General features: G+C 58.3%; 2 protein-coding genes across 9 annotated transcripts; one reads left to right on the forward strand and one right to left on the reverse strand.

Annotated features, from left to right (window-relative positions):
• Positions 1–3,619: 3,619 nt before the first annotated feature.
• Positions 3,620–12,563, reverse strand: PCSK4 (proprotein convertase subtilisin/kexin type 4). Of its 6 annotated transcripts, none has more exons than XM_020869941.2 (15): positions 12,422–12,563; positions 9,301–9,405; positions 7,863–7,955; positions 7,661–7,789; positions 7,500–7,576; positions 7,315–7,403; positions 6,954–7,126; positions 6,648–6,860; positions 6,213–6,313; positions 6,031–6,134; positions 5,832–5,949; positions 5,350–5,559; positions 5,054–5,178; positions 4,597–4,719; positions 3,620–4,451 (listed from the first exon to the last, which is right to left on the reverse strand). In XM_020869941.2, the coding sequence occupies exons 1-15, from the start codon at positions 12,455–12,457 to the stop codon at positions 3,994–3,996; spliced, it is 2,154 nt and encodes a 717-aa protein (XP_020725600.2). In that variant the 5' UTR covers positions 12,458–12,563; the 3' UTR covers positions 3,620–3,993. The 6 variants fall into 6 exon arrangements, with proteins under 6 accessions (XP_020725600.2, XP_020725590.2, XP_020725585.2 ...); XM_020869931.2 differs by lacking the exon at positions 12,422–12,563 and adding an exon at positions 9,661–9,864 and having other exon boundaries at positions 5,350–5,556; XM_020869926.2 differs by lacking the exon at positions 12,422–12,563 and adding an exon at positions 9,661–9,864.
• REEP6 (receptor accessory protein 6) lies at positions 11,309–16,003 on the forward strand. Of its 3 annotated transcripts, XM_020869967.2 has the most exons (6): positions 12,825–13,022; positions 13,935–13,971; positions 14,682–14,775; positions 14,854–14,992; positions 15,198–15,366; positions 15,873–16,003. In XM_020869967.2, exons 2-6 carry the CDS (start codon positions 13,956–13,958, stop codon positions 15,908–15,910), a joined length of 456 nt encoding a protein of 151 aa, XP_020725626.1. In that variant the 5' UTR covers positions 12,825–13,022; positions 13,935–13,955; the 3' UTR covers positions 15,911–16,003. The 3 variants fall into 3 exon arrangements, with proteins under 3 accessions (XP_020725618.1, XP_020725636.1, XP_020725626.1); XM_020869959.2 differs by lacking the exons at positions 12,825–13,022; positions 13,935–13,971 and adding an exon at positions 11,309–11,524; XM_020869977.2 differs by lacking the exons at positions 12,825–13,022; positions 13,935–13,971; positions 15,873–16,003 and adding exons at positions 11,309–11,524; positions 15,553–15,718.
• The last annotated feature ends 544 nt before the right edge of the window (positions 16,004–16,547 follow it).

Consider the following 16,547-nt stretch of genomic DNA (forward strand, 5'->3'; position numbering starts at 1 on the left):
CATTCTAGTCTGGGCTCTCCTCCAAATCCAAATCATGGTCGCCTCTCCAGTCTCTAAAATCCCTTCCCTCAGGGTGGGGTCATAGCGCTGGAGGCTGATCTTGGCCTCTCCCCTCTTAAGTAGGGTGGGAAGATCTGCTCAGACCAGGGAGGTTTTTCTGTGTTTAGGCAACTTTATAGAAAGTAAGTTAAGGCTTCCCTGGTGGCCCAGCGGTAAAGAATCCGCCAACAATGCAGGAGACCACCAGAAATGCAAAAGACTCGGGTTTGATCCTTGGGTCAGGAAGATCCCCTGGAGAAGGAAATGGCAACCCACTCCAGTATTCTTGCCTGGGATATCCCATGGACAGAGGAGTTTGGTGGGCTACTGTCCTTGGAGTCGCAAAGAGTTGGAGACGACTTAATGACTAAACCACCACTACCACCACCTACCAGTGGTTAGGATTCCTTGTTCTCTCTACCGAGGGTTTGGACTCAGTCCAAGGTGGGAGAACTAAGATCCTACATCCCATAAGCTGCCCTGGTGCAATAAAAAAAAAAAAAAGCAATTTACATAATTTACAAGTAGTAGTATTAGTAGTATCAGTCACTCAGTTATGTCAGACTCTGCGGTCCCATGGACTGTAGCCCACCAGGCTCCTGTGTCCACGGAATTCTCCAGGCAAGGATACTGGAGTGGGTTGCCATTTCCTATTCAAGGGGATCTTCCGGACCCAGGGATTAAACCAGGGTCTCCCTCATTGCGACCAAATTCTTTACCATCTGAGCCACCAGGGAAGCCTGCAATACCATAAAATCTACCTGTTTAAAGTGTACAAGTCAGTGTTTTGGGAATATATAGACTGCCGGGGTCCAGCCTCGGCAGGATCCAGGGGGTACCCTCAGGATGAATGGCATCAGCGAGAGAGAGAGAGAGAGAGAGAGAGAGAGAGAGAGAGAGAGAGAGAGAGAGAGAGAGAGAGAGAGAGAAAGAAGACACGTGAGACCAGCCTTGATAGGGCCAAGTCTGTGAGGGAGAGAGAGAGAAAGAGAGAGAGAGTGACCAGACGGGGGGTGCAGCAGAGTCTGGCAATCTTTTATTTTTTACCGTGGCTTTTATACCCTAAGTTAGTACATTTCTAAGGAGAAGATAGTTTAACATTATGTCAGCTTGTCCTTCACGAAACCAGGGTGTTTTCTGCATACATCTTTGTTTATAAGGGTCTTGTACTTTATCTTCTGGCCTTGGGGCCTATTAACATTTTATGCAGGTCAGGTGAATGTAAACCTATTTTCTGTTTCTATGGTGACCTTAACTGAAAGGTAGCAGTCTCATAGGACAACAGTACAGAGTAGAAGTATAACCTTAACACAAAAATTAATCCTTCTGCAGAAGTTGTCAGTTGCGTTTATCTGAGAAGTTTACCCCACACAGACTCTGCGGCTTCAGTGAGGCAGCCTCTGCCTAGCATTCCTGGCTGACAATTAGCAACCATCATTGGTACCACACTAGGGCTAAGCTCTTATTTTTCTAGATCCATAACTATACTAACAATGGTTTCCATAACACGACCTTAGCACATTAAGAGCAAAAACACAGCAAGCAAAAAATACCAAGGGCATAAATGCATTTGCCAAACAAACTAAAACTAAAATACCAGCAAAGGAGTTTAAATTAAAACACTCCTTTCATCCTGGATAATCTCATAAAATACCACCACCTGGGAAACTTATTGATTAAAGTTCTAAATTGATTCTTATTTGGGAAGAGATCGGGGAAGGCCTTCTGCCTGTATCACAGAAATTAGGGAGTAGTCTATTGAAGCAAGCATCAGAAAGACAGATATCATCTTTAAGGTGAGCGCTGGGGGCAGCTTTTCGAAATCCCTGAAAACCTGATCTGCCTTGCCTGTCAGGTTTTCTCCCTCATGACCTTGTCATGGGTAGGGTCTTGTGTGTTGGCTCCTGGCAATAGACAGTGATGTTTCACATCAGCGGGATCACACAGCCTGTGTTCTTTTATGTCCTGCTTCTCTCACTGAGCATCGTGTTCTTAAAGTTCATCTGCAGTTGTCCGGAGTGTCAGTGCCCCTCTCCTTTTCATGGCTGAGTGATGCTCCCTGGTGTGGAGGGACCCCCCTGCATTTATTCATTCACCCACATTAGTGGACATTCAGGCTGTTTCCACATTTTGGCTGCTGTGAATCATACTGCTGTGAACATCCTGGCATAGTTGTTTGTGTGAATGTATCTTTAGTTTTCTTGGGCATTTGCCTAGGAGTGGAATCACTGGGTCCTTCAGTAGCTCCATGTTTGTCTGTGGAACTGTTTCCCAAAGTGGCTGCCCCAAACTGGCATGATTTGGGCACTTACCGTATGTCAGGCCAGAAAACTACTTCTTTGGATTTGGTGAGGCAGGTGCCAGGTTTAATGCTGTTGCACAGGTGTGGTCACTGAGGCTCTGAGAGGGAGGCCAGATGGCTCTGGACTCACAGTCTGGAGCTAACTCTGGAAGCAGGGGCTGAGCTGGGTGGGACTCTAGGGGTGTGGCTGGGACTTTAGAGGTGAGGGCAGCTGGCTGCTGCTCCTGCTTACAGTGGGTCCAGCTGCAGCCCTTGACTTCATTCCCATTACTTTCCAGCTTGAGGCTGCCCAGCCGGAGCCTGGTGGCTCAGCAGGTGCCCAGGGTCCCTGGAGAGGAGTGTCTCTGGGGCTCCTGCAACAAACCAGGACAGCCTCCATGGAGTTCAAAGGAAGCCTGTGGTCAAGGCACAACCAGCCTCCACTTCCTTGTGGAAATTGCCTCCCAGCTCTGAAAATCAGAAGGAACGAGGAGTGTCCCCACCCCATAGATGTGTGTGAGGACAGAGGAAGGACTCTCAATAGCTTCATCCATGCCCTCCCTACCCCAACCCCACCCTCCCTGCACTTTGGGATCCTCAGATGGGGAAGTGGAGGCTTGAGGGAGAAAGAGCATTGTATCTCCAGTTCATGATTCCCTCAGCCTCCCAAGGACCTCAGAAAAACAGAGAAAAGTGCAATTATCAGAAGCCGGTAGACAGGCCGTGTGGGTAGATCTGCAATTGTCATTTGCAGATCACACTCCTGTTAGTTCTCAGCCTTAAAGAGAAACTCATGCATAAGGATGGAAAAGGTGGGACTTCCCTGGTGGTCCAGTGGTTAAGAGTCCAGTTTGCAGTGCGGGGGACACAGGTTCAATCCCTGGTCCGGGAAGATCCCACATGCCATGGAGCAACTAACCCTATGTGCCACAACTACTGAAGCCTGAGCACCTAGAGCCTGTGCTCCACAGCAAGAAAAGCCACCAGGATGAGAAGCCCGTGCACTGCCAACTAGAGAAAGCCTGTGCGCAGCAATGAAGACCCAGTGCAGCAAAAATTAAATTAAAAAAGAAAAAGGATGGGAGAGCAGTAAGAGCAGGCCAGGACACTTCCAGGGCTCTCAGAGGCTTTGCCACAGCTATCATTCAGGAGCCCACCAGCCCCCACCCCCAGGGCATAGGCTCTGGACTCCACTGACCCCGACCCCTTCTCCAGGGACAGACATGGAGTGCATGGGACACCCCCCGCCCAGCAATCACACCGTGGGGAAGAGAGTGGTACCCCAAGGACCCCACAGACTTGCACCTTCTATTCAACCTTTATTTGCAAATTCTGCGCAGAGGATGAAGTGCCCAAGAGGAGACTCTGGACAGTGTCATCTGCTCTGTCTCTCCCTCCCTCCACTCTTGGGACAGGGAAGTGATATCGGCCTCCAGCCTGGTTCCCCACCTCCCCACCCACACCACCCAAACTATGCAATGAGACTTCTCTCTCTCTCTCTTTGACCTTGACTTGCCAAATCCGGGGTGCAGGATCCCACATGGCCACCCCTGGCCTGTGCCTCCGAGGCTGCCAGGGCCTTCCCGGGGCAGGTTCCTATGGGGCGCCAGTCTGGACAGTAGGATGGGGGTGCCCACCAGGGCTCGAGCAGAGGTGCATGCTGGCTGTCTTTGTCAGCCGGTTCTGGGTTCCAGCCTGCTGCAGGGTCTGGAGTGGTCCCCTGTCCTAGGGGGTCCCATCCATGGCAGCAGGCAGCCCATGAGCAGAACATGGCAGAGGAGGTGGCTCCCAAATGCCATGGCCAGCAGGGACAGCACCACAGCCTGGGCTGGGCCATGGTGGGAGGGGCGGGCAGTTGCCGTGGAGTGGGAATGGCCCTCAGGGGGGTAGGGTCCCGAGCAAGAGCCCTGCTGCTCGTCCAGCACGGACTGCGGAGGGCAGGCAGTGCAGTCCAGCGGGGAGCTGCCTCGGCAGGTGTAACAGGATGAGTGGCAGCTGGAGCAGACCTGCATGGCAGGCGCAGCTGAGCGCCTGGGTCCAGCGGTCACCGCCTGCTGGGTGTGGTTGAAGTATCTTGGCGGGCAGTAGGCGAGGCAAAGGTGGCCCAGGATGTAGGCGGGGCTGTGGCACTCTGCATGAGGGACAGACATGTCCATGGGGCTGTGAGGCTGAGACCTGCCACCCCAGCCTGCCCGCCCCTTCACCCCAGGCTGCACACGCACACTGCCCCTGCTACCACCTCCTGGCAAATGGGCCATGCCGCGCCGGGCACTCACCCTGGCACAGCCCCTCTGTGTCCCTCTGCACGCACGCGTTGCTGGTCACCTGGGGGCCAGAGGGCCGCGCCGTCATGTCCTCAGCCGTCCCATAGAGCAGCAGCGTGTAGCGGTACAGCGTCCCTGGGCAGGGGTTGTGGTGGGCACAGGGAGGAGGGAGAGAGGCTGTCGGCAGCCTGGTCCTGCCATTACGGGCCCCCCGCCCTGCCACCCACACCTCATCCTGGAACCCTGGACACAGACGGTGCAGAGTTGCCCAGTGCCCTCTACGGGCTCGGAACCAGACACCTGGTGTGTGCTGGTAAGTGAGCACCTACTGTGTGCCAGGCCTGCCTGCTCAGTCTCTCCCAGACCAGCAGGAGCCCTGTGAGGTCCGGGGGCAGCTAAAGAGGCCACGGGCTCCAGTCTGCAAGGTGGGTAGGGGTGGAGCCCCAGCCAGCACCCGGCTGGACCTCACCTGTGTTGAAATAGTAGCCCTTGTTCTCCAGGCCCAGGATCCACAAGCCCCGCGGGTCTTCATCCCAGAAGTGGGTGGACATGAAGATCCAGTTGTTGTAGCCTTGACTGCTGATGTCAAAGGGTCTGGGACAGACAGGTGAGGGGGGGTTCATAACCAGAGTCCTGACTGGCATGGCCAATGTGGACAGGGCTGGGGTCCAGCTTGCCTGACCCCGGGGTGCTCAGGCTCCTCCACATGGGGGCACCCAGAAAGGAGGGAGAGTTTGCACCTAGGGCCAGCCTCTGCCCCTGCACCTGATGGCCACGAGGGTGGAGCGGGTGCCCATGGGGCTGGTGAGGGAGATCTCCAGGTCCCCACGGCGGCTGTAGGACAGGGACAGCTGCACCTGCACGTGCTCCAGCGAGCGGATGGAGTTGGGGTCGCCGGCGCAGGCCGACACATTCTTCCTCACGCGCATGACTGGCAGGATGGGGCTGGGGGCCAGGGCCTCTCCTGCTGGCCTGCTGGTGGGGGGCCAGGCAGAGTTTGGGCTCAGATCCTGAAGCCTACCCTCTCCTTGTTCAGACAGGCACACCTCCCTATGTCCACTCCCCAGGTAGCAATGGGAGGTGTAGGGAGAAGGCAGGTACAGAAGCAGGTGGAGGAGGGCTGGGGGAGGTGGCAGGTGGGGGGAGGGAGTAATGGGTGAGATGGCAGGAGGGAGAACAGCTGTGGGGAGGTAGGCACAAAGGCTGAGTTGGATGCAGGCGTCCTGTGGGCAAAGGGGCGCGCTCACGTGCGGGTGTGCACAATATGAATGACACATTTCTTCTGGGGTTGCGTAGGCAGCCAGGAGCGAGCCATGCCCACCAGCAGTGCAGCGTCCAGCAGCCCGTAGCCATAGTGGTGGCTCACTGCAGGGGGAGGGGCCGGCGGTCATGGATCTGTGCGTGCGGTGGCCCCCCCACCCCACCCCCCGTCCGGCCCTGCTGCACCTCGGCGCCCAGCGCCATTGGTCCTCCAGTCCTCTGCTTGCAGCTGCGCGGGCCTGGATGCCCGGACCACCAAATGCTGCATGTCCCTCCATGTCAAAAGTGGGCTGCGAGTGGGCGAGGGTGGGTGAGCCAGGGCCACGCTGTGGGGTGCGGGAAGCTGGAGGGACCCCACCGTCACCTACTTGGCCTCCAGAGCCAGAGCGATCATGCCCGCTGCCAGCGGGGCAGAGGCCGAGGTCCCTGTGTGCTTGTCCGTGCACTGGTGGTGCAGGTCTGTGGTGACCTGGGGGGCACAAGCAAGGGCTTGAGACCAGTGCCCATAGAAACCCCACCCTGCTTCAAAAGTCCCAAGGGCTTCAATAAAGAGGCACCACAGAGCACAACAGCAGGCCTGGGGCACTGAGGAGGGCCGCCTGGAAGACAAGAGGGTGCATGAAGGGGTGCCAACCCATGGTTTGGGACCCCACTCTGTGTCCGGTGCCAACGGGGCAGCCCTGGGAGGAGGCCAGGCGGGGAACAGGAGGGAAGGAGAGAGACAGGCGGCTGGGTGGGGCAGGCAGAGGCAGGAGGCCTTGGGAGTCTGGCCGTGGGAGGGTGCAGGGGGCGGGGGAGCTCACGATCTGAGGGTCTGTGGCGACACCGCTGCTGTAGGTGGTGGTGAGTGTGGAGGCACAGGCCTCACTGTACCAGGGCACATGGCCTTGCTGGGTGGTGCTGCCCACCGAGAGCGTGTGGATGCTGTTGGTGTAGCCATCGCAGTTACAGTTGTCGTAGTGCAGGCCTCCATTGCCTGAAGCCCAGATGAAGAGGGTGCCCAGCCCGCCTCGGCCCTGCAGGAAGGGACCAGCACAGAGGCGGGAGTTGGGGTGGGGCGGGAGCCTTGTGTGTAGGCCCCGGACCCACCATGCCTTGTACCCACTCACCTTGGTCACGCCACGCCTGAAGGCTTCTCGGGTGAGGATGCCTGGGCCGTCCACCGTGCGGCCATCGTCCTCGGGGCCCCAGCTGGCGCTGTAGATGTGGATGTGCTGTGGCTGCAGGCTCAGCGACTGGGCCTCGATCACGTCAGTGATGGTGCCATCCAGCATGCGCACACCTGCATGGGCGGCAGCTGCGGCCTCGCTGGACACCCTGCCTGTGCCCCATGTTCTCCCCGCCTGGGGGTGAAGGTGTCGATGACGGGGGGTGCTCAGTTCTCCTCCACCCTGGGCCTGGCACCTTGGCACCACTGCTCAGCAGCAAGGGCATGAGGCCAGGAGGCTCCCCACCCCCCAGTCTGAGTACCTCCGATGCGGGTGTTGTAGGCGACACCTGCACCACAGAACCTGTTGTTTGCCATCGCCGCCACTTCCCCGGCACAGCGGGTCCCATGCCTGGCACCAGGGCAGAGACAGGAGCTCATCACATCCCCCTGGCTCCTTGTAGGGAAACAGGGTCTGCCCCCATACCCCTGGGAATGCCAGGCTTACCGGTTCTCATCGCTGGGTGTGTATCGAGGTTGGGGGTCTGGGTCATAGTCATTGAAGTCATAGCTGGCCAGGGGATCCTGGGGGAGGGGGGTGGAGACATGAGGGGGCTCCCACCAGCCAGAAGACATGAGGCAGCCCCCACCCCAGCCCTGCAGGCTCACGTAGTTGGCCCAGAGGTCTGGGTGATCTTTCTCGATGCCGTCATCCAGGACGGAGACCACGACACCCTGGCCCGACAGCCCCTGGCTCCAGACCTGCAGGATGTTCAGGTCTGACTGCATCTCATTGTTCTGTGCAAGGCGGGGCCAGGGTCAGGAGGGCTCTGACATGGCCAGGCCCCGCTGCCCGGCCCGGCCAGCTCACCATGTACCACTGCTTGGAGAACCAGGGGTCCGTGGGCACCACCAGGGAGCGTTTCACCCGCCTCTGCACTGTCTGCTGTTGGAACCACTGCACCTGGTGGTGGGTGGGGGGCAGAGGAGACCACACTGTGGGAGGGGCTGGACCTGCGAGCAGCCAGCCCTACTCCCAGCTTCCTGTCCTCACACCAGAATACTTTAGAGGGCCCTGCCTCTTAGCTCTTCTGCAGATTCCTGGCTAAGAGGCCAAAATCTGCTTCCAGGGTTTGGGCAGGCCTCTTCCTGGGTCTGCTGGGGTGGGGGGCAGAGGTGTGTGGGGTTTGAGGGTTAGGAGGTTGTGTGTCTGGGCTGTCACCTACTTGTCCCATGGGGACCCATGTGATATAGGATGGAGCCAGGGACCCTGTGTTTGCTGGGACTGCTCTAGGAGGTTCCCGTGTGCCTGAGGCTCTGCCTTGGGAGGACGCTGAAATCCTCAGAGCACCCATCCCCAAGGGACCCCCACACATGTGGTAGCTACTGCCCAGGGCCACTGTGGCTCACTCTGCCTCTGTCCACATTCTAGAATCCCTCTCCCCTTGCAGCATCCACTTCTTTCAACCACACTCTTCCGGGTGCAGGACACACCTGTATGGCCATACCCACCTCCTGCCTGGTCCTCTAGCTGCTCTGTCCCCGCCACCTCTCTGCAACTCACTCTAGGCATGCTGCAGCATCACTGTCTATGAACCTTCCTGCCCCACTCTCTCTGAAGCCTGAGAGGCCCCCTGTCTGTCTGGCCCCCACCAGCCTTCCTCTGCTGCAACCACAGTGGCTGCTGCACCCAGGGCCTTTGCACATGCCCTTTTGCCTGCCTCGGGCCACTCTTCCTCAGGCCTTTATTCTTACCCCCTTTTCCTTGTTCTACTCCCACCCCCTGCCCAAACTGGCTCATGTTCCCCCTCCCACCCCTATCTCAGCAATCAGGACCATCTTCTGCCCATTTGCTCAGCTCCAGACATGGAAGCTGCCCCTGAATTTTTCTCTGCCCCCCTACACCCAACCAATCTGCCAGATCTGGCCTCTATCAAGACCACATCTCCAACCAGCCTTTTCTCTTGGTACCAGTGCTCCTGGTGGGTTTCAGATTGACTCTTGCGAGTCAGCCCCCCAGGCCATCCTTTTTATACCTGGGGACCTTGATCTTTCTGGGTGAGATACAGGAGAGAGGGGGATGACAAGAAATGCTGACAGGGCACCAGGCCGTGGGGTGAGTGATGCACTCACACATGATCTGTTGCTTTCCACAGATCTTCCCTATCTGGCTCCCGACTGTAGACTAGGGAGCCAAATCCATACCAAGACTCAGAGAGAGCTGGTGACTTGCCCAAGGTCACACAGCTCATTACAAATACAAGAATAATAGGAGGTGGCGGAAACCTTTGAGGGAAGGCCAGGCTCACCTTAGGGTCTTTCTTTAGGCGCAGGCAGTGGCCCCAGTGCGGGGTCAGGGACTGCTGGACCACGCCCCGGTGCCGCAGATGGAAATACTGCCCGTCAGGGAAAATCTGGGAATGAAGGGGAGCATGGCTGAGACCTGGTTCCCCTGATGGAGCTCTTCTCAGGCTGGGGCCAGTCCCTTTCTTACATCTTCCCCCAACCAAGATTCTCGGGGTCCAAGAATCTGAAGTTAGACAAAGTAGGGGTGAGCTGGGGGTCCTTGATATATGGGGAACGAGGGGGCCCCTCCCTTCTGCAGAGATCTGGGGTCGTCCCCTTCTTACATCTTCCCGCCTCCTCCCGTCAATCTGGGTCCCGCCCACCTGCCCAAAGTTGACGAAGCCGAATTTACGCGCCAGGCGATCGACCTCCTGGTAACCCTGGGACACTCGCACGGCCCAGCTGCTGACATAGATGGGGGCCCGGGTCGAGGCCCACCCCACAGCCATGGGGCCAACGAGCGCCAGGCCCAGGGCCAAGGTCAGGTGCAGACAGAGCGCAGTACAGGCGGGCCGCATGGCGGCGGGGGCGGGGCCGGGGCGGGGCCTCAAAAAGCCCCTCCTCCTGGCCAAACCGCCGAGCCGGCCCAAGCGCCCGCCCCGCCCCCGGCGCCATAGCAACCCCTGAAAAGCTTCAACTCCCAAGGAGCCTTGCGGCTCCCCCAATGGAAGGGCGCAAAGCTCTAATAGAAGTGTTGGGGAGACACATGCCCAGACCGGTCTTCTGTAGACTCAAACCCTCTGGAGCTTCAGTCTCCCCGTTTGTACAATGACCCGCAATTCTTTTGACCTAGAGGAGCGAGTTCATTGTTGCTATAATTGACTCCGCCCCATATTGGCCCCGCCGACTTCATATACACCCCTACCCCTAGAATAAGTCTTACCTCCTTCCTAATCCAACCAGAATAGCTCTTTTGAATAAACCCCGTCTCCTACATTTAGCCCCTTGTTCTTGGGCTCCAAAATCACTGCAGGTGGTGACTGCAGCCGTGAAATTAAAAGATGCTTCCTCCTTGGAAGAAAAGCTATGACCAACCTAGACAGCATATTAAAAAGCAGAGACATTACTTTGCTGACAAAGGTCCATCTAGTCAAAGCTATGGTTTTTTCCAGTAGTCATGTGTGGATGTGAGAGTTGGACTATAAAGAAAGCTGAGCGCCAAAGAATTATGCTTTTGAACTGTAGTATTGGAGAAGACTCCTGAGAGTCCCTTGGACTTCAAGGAGATCAAACCAGTCAATCCTAAAGGAAATCAGACCTAAGCATTCTTTGAAAGGACTGATGCTGAAGCTGAAACTCCAATACTTTGGCAACCTGATGCAAAGAACTGACTCGCTGGAAAAGACCCTGATGCTGGAAAAGACTGAAGGCAGGAGAAGGGGATGACAGAGGATGAGATGGTTGGATGGCATCACCGACTCGATAGACATGAGTTTGAGTAAGCTCCGGGATTTGGTGATGGACAGGGAGGCCTGGCGTGATGAAGTCCATGGGGTCGCAAAGTCGGACACGACTGAGCGACTGAACTGAACTGAAGCACCGCTTTTCCGATTCCGTCCCTCCTCCTTTATGTTCAGCCCCACTTCCTGTTTTCCCTAATAAACATTTTCTTGTTTCTCCAATCAGCTCTGAACTTTCTCCAGCCCCGCCCACCATCCCCGCCTCCCCAGCACTCTTCTCTACGCCCCCGGCTCCACCCACAACCGCTCAGCCAATAATCCCCCGGCCATGACCCCGCCCCTCCAATCAGCTACGTCCCCTTCCCGCTCAGCCAATCGGTGCCCTCAGTCACCGCGCCCCGCCCCCTTCCTCCAAAGTCGCGGCTGCGGCTGCCGCGGCCCTCCAGAGGGCAATGCGGCGGAGGAGACGGGGCAGGCCCCACCTCCTTTGTCCGCCCTGCCCTCCCATTGGCCAGAGCGGAGGGCAGGAGGCGGAAACCAGCCCGGGGGCGGAGACCCGCCCGGGAGTTGAGCGGTGCGGCTCACGCCGAAGGAAGGCGGTGTGCAAGCAGTCTAGCCGGTGCGCGGCGAGACGGTCAAGTTCAAGCTGCCAGTCCCGGGCGCCCAAGTGCCATGGACGGCCTGCGCCAGCGCTTCGAGCGCTTTCTGGAACAGAGGAACTTGGCCACCGAAGCGCTAGGGGCGCTAGAAGCCAAGACAGGTGTCGACAAGCGGTACTTGGCCACGGGTGAGCCGTCGTGGGCAGCGCTTGGGGCTGCCGCCCCATTTCGCCGACAGGCATAGTGAGGCCCTGGCCTCTCGGGGCCTCGGACCTCTCCCTTTCGGCCGCCCCGGCTGCGGGTTCCAACCCAGGCGGCGGGGCGCTCCCACAGTCCAGCTAGGAGACCGAGATCCTGGGGAGGGGTTGAGGACCAGGACCTTGGTTCTGGCCGCAGTCTCTTCTCGCCCCCGCCGTGAGACCTCAGTCGAGGACCAACCCCCTCTCGGCCCTGCAGCCGTCCTTTGCCCCCTCCTCCCTCCTGGCTCTGGGTGCCCTCCAAGCAGAAGTCCGGTTTTTCCGGTTGTTCTTCTGGTCCTGGGGGAGGAGAGGGCAGGTAGATAGCAATGTCCTGCCAGTCTCGCCACCCTCTTCCCAGATGGACTCCAGCCTGGAAGCAAGTGTAGAGAGCTTCCCGTTTTCCCAGGGGATGCTCCAGACCAGGAAGGGAAGGGTCACTCCCACCCCTCCTCCCGAGGTTTTCCTGCTAGAATCACCCCACCCCAAGCTCAACCCCTTGGTCTGCCCTCTCACTCTGCCCCCCTGAGCTGGATTGTTTGACTGCTGCGGTGGGCTTGCAGAAACGTTGGCTGGCGCCCGTGGATAGGGAGTCCAGTCACCGCTAATTGTCACTTCCATTCCAGTCCCTCCTCTGCCTTTCCTCCTCAGTGACTTTGGGTGGCTCCTGCCATTCTCTGAAACTGTCCAGTAAGTGCCCTTTAAGTGCCTCTCCTCTTTTTTGGTGCTTCAGACCCAACCCCCTTCTGCCACCTCTTCCGAGGAGCCCGCCTAGAATGAGTCTCAGGACAGTTAGTTTGGACACTGGGGGGCGGCTCTGGGTGAGGACATGCCATGTTTTTTAAGCACCTGTGTACAGATCCCGAGAGTCCGCTTTCCTCCCATTTCCCACCAGCTGGGGGATTGTCATGCCAGGCAGCCCAAGGAAGGATCCAAACCTGTCCCTCCAGGTTGCTGGTGCCCAACTCGGGTCAGCCAGAGACCTCCCCTGGGAGCAAGCCCTTTATCCCCTGCCTGGCTTTCCACATCCCTGTCACCAGTGGGTGGGGAATTTAGGTCATAGAGCTCTGGGGAGGGGCCCGTTGAGAGAGTCCTGCTGAGGAGACTGGAGGGTCACAGGGCAGAAAAATGGCCCAGAGCAGCAGGGGCTGCATGGGAGGCTGCCCCTGCAATCTGCCCTGTCTAGAGCACCCCACCCCACCCCATCTGCTGCTGATCTCGAGGACCACCCCCGCCCATGCCCCAGGTCATCCTCCCGTTGCTGAGGCTGCAGAAATCCGGATTGAGGGAAGGGAGGCCCTGCGAGAGCTACTGCTCCCCAAGTAGCAATCTCCAGGGAAGGGGTGCCACTCCCCCACCCCCGTTCCCAGATGTAGAAACCCTCAGGCCCCACTTGCCTGAGATCGTCTAAACCCTCCTCCCCTCCCAGCTACCAGAGGAGGAAACCCAGGTGAATCAGTGAGCAGGCTGCCTAGAGCCAGCCATATATTCCCCCATTCCTCTCCTGATGCCAGACCCCAGGGATAAAGGCTAACACAGGTTGGGGGGGAGGGGGAAGGGAACTCTGCCCTCTGGTCCACTGGTGGCCTCTGTTTCTCTCTGCAGATAACAGCCTGGAGGTGGGGGAGGGGTTGTAAGTGCTCCCAGAAGTCAGAGGCTCCCCAAGTGACCTAGTGTGAGCCTGACCCCCGCTGTACCCTGCCCCCCCCCCCCCCCCCCCCCCGCCAGCTTCTGTTTCATCTGGCTGTTGAATGAGATAGAACAGGGGGAGGATAGAGCCCTGCATACAAGAAGAGCTTAATAAATGTAACCGACCATTCTGATTTCAGAGTGGCTAACACTCGTGGCTCTCCCCCCCCCACCACAATGTCCTCTGAACCCTCATTGCTGAGAGTGTGTTTGGGCTACCATAGGGGCTCACTGTGTAGGGAGGGGTCCCCTCTTTTGTCTTATTTAGTTACCCCCACACCAACCCTCAGAGACTGGGCCACTACTGCCCCACTGACAGATGAGGAAACTGAGGTTCCAAGCAAAGAGACAGTCACTAGGGGTCTCATAGTGGGTGAGAGTTCTCCGTCTGAGGGACTCTCAATATGACCCTTTGCATCCTGCCACGAAGACAAAGGCTCTCATAGGAGGGTTCTGTTGCCCCCCCAGGGACACTGGACAGTATCTGGGACATCTGGTGGTCATGACTCTGGGTGCTCCTGCCATCAAGCAGGGGGGAGGGCAAGGATGCTGCTCCCTGCCCCACAAGATCCCCCAAGTGCCCAAGATCCCCCAAGAGTCAGCAGTAGCAAGGGGAAGAGACCCTTGACTAAGATCAAAGTTACAAACTCTGTTGCCTTTCTCCGCTCTCCAGGAATCAAGTATTAACAACAGAATGGCCTCATTTTCAGGTTCTTCTCCCATTGTTGTTTTTGTTTAGTTGCTTAGTCGTGTCTCGGTCTTTGTGACCCCATGGACTGTAGCCCACCATGCTCCTCTGTTCATGGGATTTCCCAGGCAAGAATAGTGGAGTGGGTTCCTATTGACCCAGGGATCAAACCCATGTATCTTACATATGCATTGTCAGGCGGGTTCTTTATCACCGGCGCCACCTGGGAAGCCTCTTCTCCCACTGAAAGTAGAGTGTTAGTCGCTTAGTCCTGTCTAACTCTTTGCAACCCCATGGACCGTAACCCACCAGGCTCCTCTATCCATAGAATTCCTTGGTGATTCAGAGGGTAAAGAATCTGTCTTCTCCCATGACTTGTATTCAAATTCTAGCCCCTTCAGCTCAGTGACTCCTGTAGGACCTGGAGTGAGATGGTTATAATTGTAGAGATCCCATATTCATTCAATAAACACTGGGCAGCTACTTGGTACAGACCAATCCTGAGGTGCCCACCTGCCCTGGGCGATCTGGCAGTCCTGTGGGGGAGATGGACATATTAGGGCACAGACCCAAGAGTCAGGGTTCACAGCCATGATGGGGGTGCCCAGGTGCTACAGGGGCTACCGAGGCTTCTGGGAGGCTTGATGGTGCAGGATGCGTGGGCCAGGCCCATGGGACGCTGGGGTCCGGGCTCAGCAGGCGAAGCCCACGCCTACCACCTTCTGTCTGCAGGAGCCGCCACTCTGCTAAGCCTGTATCTTCTGTTCGGGTACGGGGCTCCTCTGCTGTGCAGTCTCATCGGCTTTGCATACCCCGCATATGCTTCGTGAGTGCCTGCTGGGGCAGGGCGGGGGGCGCCAGGGCACTCTCTGGGCAACCTCTGACCCTGCCATGCCTCTCCCAGGATCAAAGCTATCGAGAGCCCAAACAAAGAGGACGACACTGTGTGGCTCACATACTGGGTGGTGTACGGCCTGTTCGGGCTAGCCGAATTCTTCAGCGATCTACTCCTGTCCTGGTTCCCTTTCTACTACGCGGGCAAGGTTGGCACCACCTGGGTAACACCACTCCATCCTGGGGGCGGGTACCCAAAGGGGTGTCTGATGGGGGAGGCCAGGCCCATCCCTAAGGGTGTCTGATGGGGGAGGCCAGGCCCATCTCTAAGGGTGTCTGATGGGGGAGGCCAGGCCTATTCCTAGGGGTGTCTGATGGAGGAGGCCCAGTGTGACTCCTGACCTCTGCCTGTAGTGCGCCTTCCTGTTGTTCTGCATGGCTCCAGGCCCCTGGAACGGGGCTCATATGCTGTACCATCGCATCATACGTCCTCTGTTTCTAAAGCATCACGAGGCCGTGGACAGCATCGTGAGCGACATCAGCGGGCGGGCCCTGGACGTGGCAGCCGGAATGACGAAGGACGGTGCGTGCGTGCAGGGCGAGTGGTGTCCGTATGCCTGGTCTCTGTCTCCCGGCTTCCCCAGCCCCACTCACCTTCACTCCTGCCTCCTGTCCTCCTGATTCTGTCTGGCATCCCTGCTGCCTCTGACGGGCACTCCTCCTCCCCATCTCACTGTCCACCTCTCTCTCCCACGCTCTCGGGAACCAGTCCTGCAGGCCTTGGCCCGCAGCCGGGCTCTCATCACCCCGGCAGCCACAGCAGCGGGCCCCTCTCTGCCCTCGGAGTCGACTGTACGTAAGCACCCACCCCTGGAAGGGGGCTCCTAGACGTGTGTGAGCGCACATGCGTGTGTGTGAATGCCTGCACCTGCTTCTATCCCAGCCAGGGCTGGCTGCCGGTCCCTCAAGTGGGCCCCATGCCGGTCCTCAGTGGCCTGCGCCCAGGTGTTACTGGCCGAGCCTGGCCCTCGGGCCCTCGGCACAGGCAGACTCGCCTCACTTACCCCTGGCGTGCTTTTTCCACAACAGGGAAAGTAAGCGTGACCCAGCTTCAGAAGGCCGAGTAAAACCCCCAGCCAGCCCGAACGCGGACGCACCGGACCGTGAGACAGAGGATGTGCCACAGCACAAGTCGTCTGCGGATTCCTCCGCCGACTCACCAGCAGAGCCCACCACCAGCCCCTCGTTCGCCACAAAGCCCGCCCTCAGGAGTTCTACCAGCCTGGGCCAGGCCCAGGCCCAGGCCGCAGCTGCCACCACGGCCACTGGCATGCAGCTGCCTGGCAAGCACCGGGGTGGGCTCCGATCTCAAGCCAACTCTTTCAGCCAGACCCAGGACCCCAGGCAGCAGCGTGCCCGACCCTCCACCACTTCCTCAGGCCCTTCCCAAGGGCCCTCAGGCTCCACACCTCGGCCCAGCACCACCTCCAGCCAGGGCCCTGCCCTTGGGCAGTCTCCCAGTGGCACCACCACCCCCACGCAGCCCCCCAACAAGACCCCCAACGGGCCAGATGCCTCCGCCCCCAAGTCCAGCAGACGGCACCAGAAACGGCCCATGACAAAGGCCACCAGCAGCACCTCGGTGCCAGAGCTCCCCTCTTCCGGCCAGCCTGAGTCCTCCCCAGAATACAGCTCAGAGTCCACCACTGAGGTCACCTACAGCTGGCCTGACTACAGACACAGGCTCCGCTGCCTGCAGCACTG

Source organism: Odocoileus virginianus, chromosome 3 (assembly GCF_023699985.2).
Source record: "Odocoileus virginianus isolate 20LAN1187 ecotype Illinois chromosome 3, Ovbor_1.2, whole genome shotgun sequence".
Classification (NCBI taxonomy): Eukaryota; Metazoa; Chordata; class Mammalia; order Artiodactyla; family Cervidae; genus Odocoileus; species Odocoileus virginianus.

Excerpts from the sequence above, each read along its gene's own strand:
- PCSK4 (XM_020869926.2), bottom strand. The coding sequence starts at position 9,855 with ATGCGGCCCGCCTGTACTGCGCTCTGTCTGCACCTGACCTTGGCCCTG. Across the intron at positions 6,861-6,953 it reads TCAGGCGTGGCGTGACCAAG|GGCCGAGGCGGGCTGGGCAC; the intron begins GTGAGTGGGTAC and ends CCCTTCCTGCAG. Across the intron at positions 5,179-5,349 it reads TCCACCCTCGTGGCCATCAG|ACCCTTTGACATCAGCAGTC; the intron begins GTGCAGGGGCAG and ends TGTCTGTCCCAG.
- REEP6 (XM_020869977.2), top strand. The coding sequence starts at position 11,410 with ATGGACGGCCTGCGCCAGCGCTTCGAGCGCTTTCTGGAACAGAGGAAC. Across the intron at positions 14,776-14,853 it reads GCATACCCCGCATATGCTTC|GATCAAAGCTATCGAGAGCC; the intron begins GTGAGTGCCTGC and ends TGCCTCTCCCAG. Across the intron at positions 15,367-15,552 it reads AGCCGGAATGACGAAGGACG|TCCTGCAGGCCTTGGCCCGC; the intron begins GTGCGTGCGTGC and ends CTCGGGAACCAG.